General features: G+C 39.6%; 1 protein-coding gene across 1 annotated transcript in view; it reads right to left on the bottom strand.

Moving 5' to 3' along the window:
• Positions 1-2,418: 2,418 nt before the first annotated feature.
• The window catches only part of DYNC2LI1 (dynein cytoplasmic 2 light intermediate chain 1), a 46,202-nt gene continuing 32,030 nt past the window's right edge, over positions 2,419-16,590 (bottom strand). The window contains exon 13 of the mRNA XM_063441463.1: positions 2,419-3,445. Coding sequence (XP_063297533.1) covers positions 3,374-3,445 — 72 coding nt within the window. The 3' untranslated portion in view covers positions 2,419-3,373. The remainder of the gene's footprint in view (positions 3,446-16,590) is intronic.

The raw sequence follows: 16,590 nt of genomic DNA, 5'->3' as shown, positions 1-16,590 counted from the left end.
TAGCTGCATTCCTGAAACAATGTGATTGAAACAGGTTTCATGGATGAAATTCCTCTTTAGTGCTTTACGACTAAAAGTGTTAAGTAAAAGCAGGAATAGAAAGAAAGGGGTAGGATAAAAAAAGATAAATGTTAGGTAGAGGGCATAGGGTAATCTAATATATGATTTTATGGGTATGAGTTTATGGGATCTGCTTAATGTACCCACTTGGGAGGGGTAGCACTAGTGTCCCTTTAACATCAGTATCCCAAACTACCTGCTATGCTAAAACAAGGAAAAAAACACACCTCCAATTTCTGTTCAGTAACAACCCCACCCCGTATATAGGTTTGTCATTGGATAAATGCAAAAATTGGTAATTAGTTTTGATTGCTTTCTTGGACCCATTCACCACTTGTGGAAGTTTATAGTCCACCAGTTTTTATGGCACATTAATATAGAAAACCTAGAGCATCTGACAAGGGTGGTTTAATAAACATTTATACACTATCGTTTTGCCACCAGTTTTGCTACATATTTGTGGTACATATTTTTTATGTTTTGAGCATACACAGTGCACTCTGACAGACAGGATTACTCACTAAAGTGAGAATTTCCAAACTAAATCCAAAGTGAATGACAAAATTAAGGCCTAAGTAGCCAAATTGGAAGCATAGCCAACGTCTTGAGACTCTGCTGAAATCGCAAAGAGATAACCACTGGGTCCGGGAGTGGGAGGTTGGGTCAGGTAAGGTGAGTTTTACTTACCTGAACTTGTCCCTTTTGGGCATCAACATCTTTCTTGGCTGGCTACTCTGCAACTCCTGGCGCTTCAGTGCCAGGAGCTAATGTCACTACTGTACTCTCGCGCATGCACGAAAGTACTGCGGGATCCTCCATAGAAACAGACAATATCCTGCAGCTGTCACTGATGGTGACTGTGGAGATTGAGAGTTAGATTCCGCCCTAAGTCTAATAAAGTCAGGCAGAAGAAATACAAAGACAATGTAGTCTGTATATCTCTTGACTAGGTTGGAATTTCAGTAAAATTCAAACACAGTTTTAATGAGTATTTCATAAAGATCCCATATTTATGAAATAATCAATGGTATGGGGGGTCACAGTGCCGCTTTAAATGTGAATCTCACTTTAATTCTCTGCAAAACTCAAAGCCCTGTATACGTTTCTCCCCACGGAGAAGGGAAATGTTTTATGTAAAAATAGCTTTACTTATCTCATGTGATCAAACAAGGTCTTCATGTGGAATCCTGCACCAATTACACAATGTGTAATAACTGCAGGGCATGACGCAGAGAGGCTCAATTTGATATTTTACAGATCTATCATCCATTAATATCAGTAAGGCATTATCAAAGGTGTAGCTAAAACGTTGAAGATTGATTACACAATTATGAGATGTTAAGTTTCTCTCTTTATGCTCTTATCATTGGGGCACTAAGTTTCTGTAATGACCTATCTCTATGAACTTAAAAGAACCCTTGCAGCAGGAGCCTGGTCATCTGTACAGTGACTCGGGCACTATAGTGTTAAGAATACAAATTTAATAATAATATATTAACTATTATTATTAACTTGCTGTAGAAATGTATAAAAACACCCTGGAAGAAAAATAGGGATTTAGTCACATATTACGACCACGGCAAATTTGGCACATCACACCAAAGTACACCATTACGGATTTACGGTTTACTTACTGGATATATGTTCTAGCATAGCAGGGCAGCTTATGGATGTCTACACTCTCTCATCAATTACAATTCTTTTTGGTGGTTTCTAAACTGTAAAGATGTATTTGCAGTTCTGACAGTTGTGAATTTTCTAATGTTTATATTGCGGTTATGTTTTTATAAATACTGTTTAAATTGATTTTAAAATAAAAAAAAAAATTGACTTTATACTATTTAAGATGGTTCAGTCAATTATGTACAAAAAATAAATAAAAAAAATCTAATTAAAAAACATACAATGCTGCATTTAACACAACGGGCCTAACCTATTTTTTAAAGAATGTTTTGCAGAAATATACAAAATATATTGTTATGGTTATTCAGTAGACTTGAAATTGTCAAGGATGGGCTACAAGGAAACAACACACTGTAGGCCACAATAGAAAAAAAAATGCAATTTTGCAACAAAAGTAAGGAAATATGCATTTATATTTATAAAAGCAAAATTTCTCATTTAGGATATCACCAATTACAGTAGTACTGATGTTTTGATTGCTTTTTAAACATGACTTATTCAAGAAAATCATCGTTTCAAAAATGAATTTAGTGTACAGATTTTAAGGCACATGCAAAACATGGTACTTTGTTCTTGCAGATTTAAAGTACTGATTGTAACACTTTGTTTATGTTTATATGATGATTGGCATTTTGGGAGATTGTCGAACAATGTCAAAGACCACTAGGCTTGTAATTCTGGTTCAGAGTGAGATAAGAGAAGCACTTTAAAAGGTACACTAGAATCCATCATTGAGGTTATTCTGATATTCAAATCTCTTCCGTGGGGGATTAAAGCATAAATGTAATATTCACCTTCAAAATGCATACATCATTTAAATACTCTATTTTGGTCTTTCAAATTGAGATCAAATATACTGTACAGGTGTTAAATAATTCGAAGAACTACAATTATGCCAGTTGCTAGATTAATAGCCCAGCTTATCAGTTTGCAATGCAACAATAGTTAAACATATAATTTTCATATGCAATGTCACAGAGATGCTTTAATAACGTGCACTGGGTCTCTCATACATTTCCATAAGAGAGCCTATTTTGCAAAAAACATGAATGGGACTATTCTAAATGTTAATTAAAGCAGTGCACACAGCATCTAATAGCTTTCATAGTGGCTACATTTATACATTTTCCCGTAAATGGGATATGCTCAGTGCGCCATTGAAAAACGAATAGGGCATTACAGACGTAGAATATTAAGCTCCTTCACTGGTCTTTGGAGAAGCTGTATATTTGCAGCAAAATAGTAGAGGTTAGATATGAGAATTGGTTTTATTTATTTTCTTAATGCATTACCTCCATAATGCATGGAATAGGAATGTAATACAAACTTGGAGTGTCTCTTTAATTATTTAAAAGAGTATGTTTTGTGTTGCTTGTTAAAACGTACAAAAAATTCACATTTTTTTAGCATTTATTTTACCTTTTATTAAATAACTTATGTCCCATTTCAGATTAATAGCAATAGCTTGTATGTGCAATCTATACCACATCCACCAAAGCATCCATTGAAACTGTTAAAAAGTAATAACTATTTTCCACATTCATTTCATACAGCCATGAAGAGAAATAATTTCCACAGTTTTTTGTATTTTTTTTAATTTATGAAGATATATGCAAAGGCCAAAGTCCACTCATCGTATTCTAGAATCAAGCCCCATTGATTTCCAGGATTTATCAGCATTTCTTTTATATTGTTCCAGCTCCTAGAATAAAATAAAATAAAAAACAAACAATTATTACTGAATAGCAAGCTAAAAAAAAAAAAAAGACACTGCAAATTATTTTTATATAAAACAATTTAAAGAAGAGTAAGTGCTATAAGTATATATGGATGCCATGTACTGGGGTGTGGGAGGTATTTGGGCAGTGTGGTGGAATATCGTTTAGATATTTTTATTTCGGAAAACAGCCTACAATTTTTCCTCTTTCTGATGCATATATTTTGGCTCAGATCTGAGACATTTAAAATAGCATTACCTAGAACATTTCTTTCTTCCATCCAACTCATTATGTTTTGTTATAGCACTTTACATGTTAAAGTACAACTGGTGCATTTATCTTAATGTAGCAGATAATACACAGTCCCATCTGGCAGTGCTGCATATTAATCTAGAATATATTCTGCTAGCCAAATGATAAAGTACTTTATGCCCTGCGTAATTATCAGTACACTTTTGTATCAAGTGGCCATTAGAATCAAATGTAAGTGGGTACACTTGCAAGCATGAGCATCTTTTCGGGGAGTCTGCAGATCCACAGACAACTACTCGCAATCTATTGGTTTATATAGTATTAATCCATAGTACAGCATTGTTATCATTACAATGTATAATATTCTCTTGTACCAGAAACATACGCAACGTTTGTGAATGACAATGTTTATTGTTAAGTGCTGCTGCCACATGAGTAAGGGACATGTAAGCAGCTTGACCTAAACATCTTAAAATGTATTCGGTTTACAATTAATTCGTTTAGACAAGCTTCTAAAAGTGAAACAATTATCAGAACATTCTTTGGTTTCCATGGTAATTGCCTCGTATTAAAAACATTGCCACACAAGTGCTCGTTATACAGATAGATCAATGGGCAAATGTTACCTGAAAACACAAAATATAGATGTATACCTTTTGTTTTTTTTCCTCTATATAAAAAAAAATTGCAGCAAACATTTTTAGGTATAAAGGCAGAGTGCCAGTTACTGACGTGCAGATATCCGCAAACTGACAAAATCTAAAAGTCGCCAAGATTCCTCCATCCCTATACGGGCTCCTTCTTTTTAAAGGAACTGACCACTTTTAAAGAAGGTGTGACATTCTAGACTGTCAAAACAACAAAATTATACATGTTTGCATTTCTAATGACTTGCAATTGGTGTAATTCAATGTGTACCTCCATAGAAGGATATTTAGTAATTAAGAAAAAATTAAAAAGAAGACAGGTTTTTTTTTTAATTAGATCTGTGAATGCAGAACATTTTTATGTTTCTAATTTTATTTTTATTATTACATGGCTACCAATCTATGGGGTAAACTACCATATGGGTTTGTAAAACACCTAAAAGTCTGTAACAAGGTGTTGGATAATACTTTGCGTAGAAATCTGAGTTGACTTAATCACTATACAGTATTCAGTGATAATATTTCACACTAATCTCATGTCTGGTAATCAATCAGCTATTGCTTTCTGGCAGAGGTAAAACATAGTCCTAAAAATAATTACTGACAACCAGACTCTTGCGAAATGCCTTTACATCAGAGTGTGATAAGCAAGATGTTATGTTATTAACACCCAAGATGACATGTCAGCAAACAGACAAGATGTGTGGAAGTACAAAGGGCAGAGCTAGAGTACAGCAGGTGGATTACTATTACATATTTATCTAGATCAGGGATGTAGGAGACATAAGGGGAGATTGAGCGAAGCAAAACAAGTGTTATTCTAAAATTTAAAAAACGTGCTAAATAAGGAGAAATCATCATACAAAAAAATCTCACCCTTGTCCTTCCTCTCTTTTTTTTTTTTTTTTTTTTTTTCCCATTCAGTTATGTTTCCTATACTTTCAACGCAAATTTACCTTCCATCCCATCTAAGCTCTCCTCCCATTAATACCTGTCGCTTTACTTCAATTTATAAATGTTCTCTTACTCCAATTTACAAATGTTTTTGTGCTCCAATTTATAAATGTTCTCTTACTCCAATTTATAAATGTTTTCGTGCTCCAATTTATAAATGTTTTCTTACTCCAATTTACAAATGTTTTCGTACTCCAATTTATAAATGTTTTCATGCTCCAATTAACATCTGTTTTTGTACTCCTGTTTATATCTGGTTTTGTACTCCATACAATGCTCTTCTCTAAATCAACGTCACCCTCTCTGTTTGAGTACACTCCCTCTCCTCTTCATTTCATATCCTCTTTCCTTGCCAACATTCCCTCCATCATAATGCTCCATCTCTCACAACTCCTTTTATAAAGTTTAACATTATTCTGCATCAAATAGAAGCCACATGCATTAAAGGACCATTCCACACTTATAAAGCACTCCAGCTTGCTGATTTTTAATATCCTATGTTTACTCCAGTTTATAAAAGTGCTAATTTGAGATATTAGCACTTTTATAAATAAATAAACTATGAAACTCCTTCCGCTATCTTCCCTGACCTAACGGAAGTGGCAGGTGCACTCTACTTGAGCGCCCCTGCCTCCTTCCCCACAGACCTCAGACCAGCATCTTCGAATCTTCAGACCTCAGACCAGCTCTGTTACAGACCTCAGACCAACATCTTCAAATCTTCAGACCTCAGTCCAGCATCTTCGAATCTTCAGACCTCAGACCAGCTCTGTTACAGACCTCAGACCAACATCTTCGAATCTTCAGACCAGCTCCTTCGAATCTTCAGACCTCAGTCCAGCATCTTCGAATCTTCAGACCTCAGTCCAGCATCTTCGAATCTTCAGACCTCAGACCAGCATCTTCGAATCTTCAGACCACAGACCAGCTCCTTCACAGACCTCAGACCAGCATCTTCGAATCTTCAGACCTCAGACTAGCTCCTTTACAGACCTCAGACCAGCATCTTTGAATCTTCAGACCTCAGATTAGCTCCTTTATAGATTTTAGATCAGATGCGCGTGCACGAACCGATGTGCACGCACCCGTGCTCACAGATTCAGAGGCTTCTTATCAATGCCAACATGTATTCACTACACATATCTACTAAATAATGAATTTAACTCAAAAATAAAAAATGGAGGTTGGATTGTTTCTTTAATCACTGTGGCATATATGTATGGTGGCAAGGAAGGAGTTAAAGGGACAATATAGTCCCAGAACAACTACTGCTTATTGTATTTGTTCTGGTGAGTATAATCATTCTCTTCAAGCTTTTTGCAGTAAACACTGTCTTTTTAGAGAAATTGTAGTGTTTACATTACAGCCTAGGGATACCTCCACCGGCCACTCCTTAGATGGCTGCTAGAGATGCTTCCTGGGGCAATGCTTCACAGTGTGACTGGCATTTAGTGTCTCCACCCTGTGCATGGAGACATGCATCTTTCCTCATAGAGATGCTTTGAGATGTTGATTGGCCAGGGCTATGTTTGGCTTGTGCTGGCTCTGCCTTTGATCTGCCTCCTTGACAATATCAGCCAATCGAATGCTTTCCTATGGAAAAAGCATTGTGATTGGCTTAGAGAATCACTTCTGATGATTTTAGCCAAGCAGGCACATCAGGGGCAGAGCCAGCAGCAGACTGGAATAAAGGCAAAATTTTAACTATATTTAGGGGATCGGGAATACATGTTTGTGTTCCTGACCCTATAGTGTTCCTTTAAACTGCAATGTAGCCATGGATATTGAGAATCCATTGAAGTGTTTAGAATTGTTGCGTTTTACAGTTAGACAGGTTTAAAATGGACATAAGTGCTGCATTGCTCTTTCTGGAACTGGAGCTGGCCTGGGAGAAGAAGGTCACGAGCGTTAAAAGCATGGGAAGCTGGGAAAGATCAAATGCAGCAGCGCAAGCGTAATCCTGTCTGCAGTTACGGAGGCAAGAGCTGACGGACCTCCACCCTCACTCTAATTTTATTTTAATTGTGTTGTCCTGCTGTTATATAGTATTGGAGGCAAAAGTCATCCTCGTGGTCCAATTCTGAGGAAGGATATGTTAGTAGATGGTTTTAATTAAAAGGTTTTTAGGTTATCTAAAACTGACTGGCAATTTAGTGATTAATAAAGTTAAAAGTTTTAAAAGGTTAAATGTTTATCGCTATGAAAATTATAATTGTAATCCCCTTAAGTTTTGACTAAACACCACGACCAAGCCTAGTTAAAAAGTAAATAAACTGTGTCTGTGTTTACTGTGTGCTCTAATGTTATTTATACAAAATATTGCCTACCATGCATATCATTCTCCTTCTCCCTCACCAGATCAGTACTCGTTTCAGTCTGCCTCATATCCTTCATATGAGCAATACAGCTCTTCATTCCACTAAACCATGTTAGCTTTCCTAACAAATCAATACGGCGTGCCCCTCTCATGCGATTGCTTCTTCTCTCCCATCTTGGGTGGAGTTCTCTCTACCAAAACTGCTGCCTACCCTTAACAGACTTTAAATGCTATGTCATAGGCCTCAATGCCATAGGTTCACAAACAATGATAGGCACCCAGACCACTTCAGCTAAATCGCACTTATTTGACGCTGGACGTTCTCATGGAGTCCAGCGTCAAAAAAGATCCCAATAGGAGAGCATTGAGTAATGCTTTCCTATGGGCAGGTCTGAATGCGTGCACACGCCTCTGGCCGCTCATGCGCATTCGGCTCCACTCGGAAGCTGACGTCGATGGAGGAGGAGAGGTCACCAGTGGCGTAAGCAAATATTCGCCACGGAACGATGCCCTAGTGACCTAAACGGTGAGTAGGGCTCTATAGCGGTAGGAATACATATTTGTATTCCTAACAATATAGTGTCCCTTTAACTATTCAAAATGAGTATATTTCCTTTTTTAATTATTATTATTATTTAAGTTGCTCTTTTTTTTTCTACTGTCATGTCTACCTGTGTATGTAACAGTGACCACTATATTGAAGTAAGCACAATATAGAAGAGAGGAGGGCAAATGTTTTATATTAATATGTGGAGGGAGAACCCCTGCTGCCATACCTTAACTTTACACAGCAAAACGATCTAACATCATACTCCAGTACAGGACTTATATACAGCAGGAATAACCAGTAAACAGGTGCTGATCAACTATAACCCATGATGTGTTGGCAGACTATGGATGGTTGGACATTAGCTATAGCTCAACAAAAAAAAGATAGTTACAGGTTGGAGAGGTCTCATATAGAGACACCACTTTCTCCAGTGTGCAACGTCCTCAATATTGTCGACTATGGCTAGCTTCTGTACAGTCCAGTTCTGAAAAATATGTTTGTATATGAATGGGAACCTAGACGCCTCTTGGACAAAGAGTGGCGATATGATGACTGAACTATGTCTGAAATGGGGGACATGTTCTTCCTGACCTTTTAACTTTCTGCTTTTACCCTTCTCTAAGTATTTAGCAAATTATTTTGTCAAAATACATAACTAGACCCACTTAGCACTGCGCCAATGGTGATTGCAGCCATTAAAAACAATGCCATATGGCCAAACCAGAACACAAACCACCCTCCTCTCTCCCACTTATGTACATAGTTTGCACTTGTCCACCTCTATACTCTTCCCTCCCTTTCCTGATCTTTTTTTTAGCATATACTTATTGTCACAGGGCTTAGACATTACTTAGGTTCAGCACTGTTGCCTTTAACACATACACATAGCATTGCCTACCTCATAGCTGCAGTAACCGGACGCTTTACCTTACCACCCCTCCAGTTATTTTCTCAGGTTACATGGTTTTTATATGGTTACCCCTTGTGTAGTAACGGTGAACACACAAAAGATCACATCAATTGGTTCTAGACACCCGAAGTTGTATGACTCGCAGTCCTGTTGTGTCTCAATAAGGTAACATCCTTCTGAGCTGTATTTTATGGTTTTTTGACTGTATGCTATATTTACAATTCTCCCTAAAACTGTTGTAATTGCTTGTATTCATAACATTCTCAATAAAGAATTATAATAAAAAATACACACCTAATAAAAGGAATTTTCTCTTTCCTGACACTATATTATTATTGGTATTTATACAGCGCAACTTATTCTATAGAGCCCTCTGGGCCCTCCTACCCAGCATGAAAGAGAAAAAAACAACAACAACTTTATTTGCCTAAAATTGGTGTGGACAGACAGAAGTGTCCTGGTAGAGTGGAAAATGGGTAATAAACAAGGACTTGTTGGACTGTTACACCCCGTAGAGTGGTAAACTAACACAACTAATCTCAACTAGTATAAATAAGCCCCAATAATGGCATGAGAAATGAATAGTAGGGAATAAGGATATACGTTTAGGACTTTATAACTTTATTTGCATACCTAAATCCAGCGTAGATGTCCCTCGGCGCTGGGTTGGCGCTCTGCATCCTCTGACATCATCCAACTGCAGGGACTAAGGCACATGTGTGGCAATTGCCATGTGCGCATTAGGCCCTCCCCATAGAAAAACAATGCCTCAGTTCTTTCCTATGGACATTTTACTATGCTGTATGAACTCATGCAGAGTGTGAGGACATCCAGTGTCAGTTAGGCAAACTTAAAGGGACACTCTAGGCACCCAGACCACTTCTGCCCATTGGAGTGGTCTGGGTGCCAACTCCCACAACTCTTAACCCTGCAAGTGTAATTATTGCAGTTTTTTTATAAACTGCAATAATTACCTTGCAGGGTTAACTCTACCTCTAGTGGCTGTCTACTAGACAGCCACTAGAGGGAACTTCCTGACTCATAGCAAATATTTTCTAGATTTGCTAGAGCGTCGCTGGACGTCCTCACGCAGTGTGAGGACCTCCAGCGTTGCTCAATTCCCCATAGGAAAGCATTGAAAATCTTTTTCAATGCTTTCCTATGGGAAGCGCTAATGCGCATCATTGCCGCGCATGCGCATTAGGTCTCCTCGGCTGGTGGGCGGGATCAGTCTCGCCCACTGGCCGACGGAGTCAGAAGGAGGAGGAAGCAGCGACGAGAGACATCGTCGCTGCCTCAGGTAAGTGACTGAAGGGGTTTTCACCCCTTCTGCAAGTGGGGATTGGGGGGTGGGAGGGAGAGGGAACCTGCAGTGCCAGGAAAACGGATTGTTTTTCTGGCACTGGAGTTTTCATTTAAGTCCGGTAAAATCCCGGAAGCGCCTCTGGTGGTTCTATGGTAGACAGGCACTAGAGGTTGTCTCAAAAACGGTGTTTTACATTGCAGAACAAAGGGGGGCAGGGACACTGCACCCAGACCACTTCAATGAGATTAAGTGGCCTGCTTGCCTATAGTATCCCTTTAAAGACCAACAGGGCTATTCACTGAAGTGTGAATTGAAAGTTAATTTCTAATTTTGCCAAACTGAAAGCCAAAAATACACAAGACTTTTTCCACTTCAGCTATTTTCACCTTAAATTTTGATTAAATATAAAAAATAACTCTGCAAATGTCCTGCAGAACAACCACCTCCAACTATGTTAAGTGATTTGAAGAGGTCACGTTGGTAGGAGTATGTATGTGCAGTGGTTCAGCTTGTAACACTGCACATCCGGAGTAATCTGCACTTGTGTACAGGTGGATAGTTATACCCAGGGACATATGACTTTGGTATCCCAGAACTACATTATGTCAATTCTGTGCATAAAATAAGTTCGTTGTCAGCATACACAGCATGCATTGGTTTTCCCCTTCTTCTCCCTTCTCTACCTTCCCAATAAAGTTGTTGGTTTTAGAATAAATAAATAAATTAGAACCTCCCTCCCTCCTGCTTTCTCTCCATGCTCAGAGCTGGTGGAATGGTCCCGTGTGAGGCTAACGTCAGGAAGGGATGTGGAAGTCATTGCAGGGAGTTTCGCTTGGTGCTGGATTCCAGGCATGTAAAGCACTTTTTTTTTGCAAGTTGTAAGAAAGAATCTAATTAATACATTATAAACATAAAAGGTCATCCTAAGACCCTTTAAGCATTTTTTTCCCCCAAATATTCCAACAATTGTCAACACAGGGTTAGTAAGTGACATATCAGAATCAAGAATCAAGACTTTGACTGTAAAATAGGCAAAGGCCTGTAGAAAAATAACATCAAAAAGAGAACAGAAATAATGTATCCATTTAAATGGATCAATTATAGCTCAAATATCTCAATTGCCACATATGGTACTTAAGATTACATTGTGGTCGTTTGCTTGATGTTGTCCACCTTCACCGCCAGAAATATGTATTACAATCTCTAACATTTTCAGGTTCAAAGCTTACAATCCTTTTTTAGAAAATAGACTGTCCAGAGATTCCAATAGACAGGTATGGATAACTCTAATGGAACCTGCAGATGTTAGATCAGGTAACTCTCGGTCAATGACCTGAAGTACATATGCTTACTGTTTGCAGCTGACGTGTTATCTAGTGTGCAGTTTATAAATACTTCACCATAAATATACAGTATTACAAGTGGCTTATCAGTTACATTTTGTGAATGTGAAGGGATCGATAAGCAAGTAGCAAAATAAAAAATTGGGGTAACTATCGGTTAAATAGAAATGTAACATAATGCATGCTATATGACAGGGGGAAAGAAACAAAAGGAAAAGAATGAAAATTATTTAGGTGTGAATGTTTGAAGAAGAAAAAAAAAATCTAAAACGTAATATTTATGAATTAAAGGGACATTGTAGGCAATTTTACAATCTCATATTAATGAAGTCATCATAGTCCCTGCAGTCCTGCCCCTCTCACCTATGCCCCAAAGCCCTCTAGTTAACTTAATAAAGGGTTTAGATGCGCTGCCTCAAGGCACACCTCCAAGCCCTCTGGATTAGAACGCCGGGAATCTAACTTCCTGGTTCTCATATTGTAACATACCGAGACATCATGCACGCATGCACAGAGTCGTCATGATCGGCCATAGAGAGTCATTGTTTTCAATTATTTTCTATGGCAGAATCTTAGGGACGTTGCGGTGAGCGCTGTGCATGCGCCTATGGTGCCTAATGCTCTTCTATGTACAGCGCTATGGAATTCTCTGGCGCTATATAAATAATAAATTAATAATAATAATGAGGAGCATTGGATTGGCCCTATCATCCTGGGGGCTCACCTCCAAGATGACATTATTGAAGGAGGAGGTCGCAGCAGAGCCAAGGGAGACTCAGCACTGGAAAAGTGTGAGTAATTTGTTTTAACTTATTTTGTTTTACTCATTACAGGGAGTGTACCTATCTATTAAGGGGCATCAGGACTGTAGCATTAGGAATACAGATATGTATACCTAACGCTACAGTGTTTCTTTAACAAAATTATTAACCTGGTTTTTGGAATTGTCAAATCCACTGTATGTTTCCCATCATATTTTAACAAACCAAATTCACAGCAGCTATTAAATGCCAATGAAATCACATTGTGGATTTGAAAATCCACGTATATTAGAGACTAAAGCAGTGCTTGACAAATTTGTTTGGAATCTAGGAGCCAGTCATTTTTAATGAGAAAATGCAACTGTTAAAGGGACACTATAGTCACCAGAACCACTACAGCTTGATGTAGCTGTTGTGGTGTCTACTGCCTGTCTATTGCCTGTCCCTGCAGGCATTTCAGTGTAAACACTGCCTTTTCTTAAAAAAGGCAGAGTTTACATTGCTGCTTAGTGACAGTTACTCAGATGGCCACTAGAGAGTCCTGGATCACTGCAGCACCCAGGTTCAGTGTCTCCAAGCTCTGCATAGAGGAGCTGAATGTTCCTCATAGAGATTAATTAATTTAATGCATCTCTATGAGGCGATGTGGATTGGTACATTTGCTGCACATGCACAAAATCCTCCCAATGCTTTCCTAAGGGACAGCGTTGTCTTAGCTGAGATCATAAAGATTGATAATCTCAGCCATGGTGAAACTGGAACGGCATAGGAAAATGGGGAAAAAAGGTGAGTGAAAACACCTTCCTCATGCGATCGGAGGGGGCAGGCACCTAAACAGGCGCGCGCACACACACACACACTGACAGGCTCTCACACACTCTAATGCTGACAACAGGCTCGCACACACAAACTCTGACAGGCACTCATACACACTCTCTTGACAGGCTCTCGCTCACAAACACACACACACTCACACACTCTGACAGGCACACACACACTCTGACAGGCTCGCTCACAAACACACACACACTCCACACTCTGACAGGCACACACACACTCTGACAGGCTCGCTCACAAACACACACACACACACACACACACACACACACACACACTTACTCTGACAGGCTCACACACATTTACATTTTTGTTTTATTTGAAACCCAGTAAGCCTCCCTACCTTTGGGAGAGCTGAGTGGGTCTTTCCTGGGGTCCAGTGGGGCTGCTCTCTTCCTGTGTTCGAAGGAGCAGTACTCTGCCTGTAGCTCCTCTCTCTGCTCCCTCGCCCTCTGTAATGATCGAGGCTGGAATGACGTAATATTCCGGCTTCATTAGACAGCGTGATGGAGCAGAGAGCAACTGCAGGCAGAGTACTGCTCCCTCGCGCACCGCCCACAATGCTCCTCAGGGCGGTCGGCCGCCTCCATGCTCCTCATATTCCCTGTGACAGCCGCCGTCAAAACTCCCTCGGTCGGCAACACTAACTAGAGAACTGGCAAATCCCAGGCGCCAGGGCTAAATTGCTAGTCGCCATGGCGACCTGGCGCCCTGGCGCCTGGGATTTGTTGAGCCTTGGACTAGAGAACCAATACAGGGCACAAAATGCTTCAGAGAGTTTTCTGATATTCTACCTAATTGTATTATTCATCAACTGAGGCTTTGAGTGTGGTTTCCTGTCCAATCCAGACCTAACTGAATTATTATTATTATTATTATTGGTATTTATATAGCGCCAGTTTATTCCGCAGCACTTTACAATAAAAGGGGAATTTACCATATGAGACAATAACAAAATGGAACAGGAACAATAGGTAGTTGAGGACCCTGCTCAAGCAAGCTTACAGTCTAGAGGAGGTGGGGTATAAAAACACAATAGGAGGCGTATTGAGAGACAGTAAATAGATATGGTAGGAAAGTAGCAGAACTGGAGGTGAAAGAGTGGAGTGTGGCCCTATAGGAGAGAGCGAGAGGAAGGTTTGAGAGATAGAAGTTACTTTTGGAGGCCATAAGCATTCCTGAAAAGATGGGTTTTGAGTGTGACAAGGGTAGGCAGGCTATTCCAAAGGAAACGAGCCGCCCGTGAGAAGTCTTGCAGGCAGGGCCGCCACCAGAAATTTTGGGGCCCCTAACTGAGCTCAGGGTCTGGGCCCCTGGGGGCCCGCCTCCAAAACCGCCCACAGAGACCTCCTCCAAATCCCGCCCACAGGAATACACACACAGACACAAACACATTCACTGATACAAAAGGACACAGATACACACACACACACACACACACACACTGATACATACTAACAGACACACATACTGATACGCATATAGGCATACATACTGACACACAAATACTGAGACATACACACATATACAGACACACAGGCGTACATAGTGACAGACACATACTAACATAGATACAGACACACATGCATAAGGACATACAGACACAGACACATTCATAATGACATACAGACAGACATTCATACTGACATACACACATTCATACTGACATGCAGACATACATACACTGACATTCATACACACATAATGACATGCATACAGATAGACATACATGCATACATACATACATACAGACATACATTCATACTGGCATCCATACAGACACTGACATCCATACATACACACATTCATAATGACATACATTCATACTGGCATACATGCATTCATACAGACACACATTCATAATGACATGCAGACATACATACACTGACATGCATACACATAGACATACATGCATACAGACAGACATACACACATGCATAATGACATGCATACAGATAGACATACATTCACACACAGACACACAGACAGACATACACACAGACAGACATACACAGACATAGACAGACATACATACACACAGACAGACAGACATACAGACATACACACAAACAGACAGACATACATACACACAGACAGACATACACACAAACAGACAGACATACACACAAACAGACAGACATACACACAGACAGACATACACACAGACATACATACACACAGACATACATACACACAGACATACATACACACAGACATGCAGACATACACACAAACAGACAGACATACACACAGACAGACAGACATACACACAAACAGACAGACATACACACAGACAGACAGACATACACACAGACAGACAGACATACACACAGACATACACACAAACAGACAGACATACACACAGACAGACATACACACAGACAGACAGACATACACACAAACAGACAGACATACACACAGACAGACAGACATACACACAAACAGACAGACATACACACAAACAGACAGACATACACACAAACAGACAGACATACACACAGACAGACATACACACAAACAGACAGACATACACACAAACAGACAGACAGACATACAGACAGACATACACACAGACAGACATACACACAGACATACATACACACAGACATACATACACACAGACATACACACAAACAGACAGACATACACACAGACAGACATACACACAGACATACATACACACAGACAGACATACACACAAACAGACAGACATACACACAAACAGACAGACATACACACAAACAGACAGACATACACACAGACATACACACAGACAGACATACACACAGACATACATACACACAGACATACATACACACAGACATACATACACACAGACATACATACACACAGACATGCAGACATACACACAAACAGACAGACATACACACAAACAGACAGACATACACACAAACAGACAGACATACACACAAACAGACAGACAGACATACACACAGACAGACATACACACACACAGACATACACACACACAGACATACACACAGACAGACATACACACAGACATACATACACACAGACATACATACACACAGACATGCAGACATACACACAAACAGACAGACATACACACAAACAGACAGACATACACACAGACAGACATACACACATACACACAGACAGACATACAGACAGACATTCACACACACACACACACACACACACAGAGCTCATTTTCCAGCCACCCTCCTGTTTCTTACCTTGTCTTTGCAGGAGGGTGGCTGGCTGGGGCTG

Source organism: Pelobates fuscus, chromosome 2 (genome assembly GCF_036172605.1).
Source record: "Pelobates fuscus isolate aPelFus1 chromosome 2, aPelFus1.pri, whole genome shotgun sequence".
NCBI lineage: Eukaryota > Metazoa > Chordata > Amphibia > Anura > Pelobatidae > Pelobates > Pelobates fuscus.
Note: the sequence above shows the minus strand (reverse complement) of the source record. Positions and strands in the feature narration are given on the sequence as shown.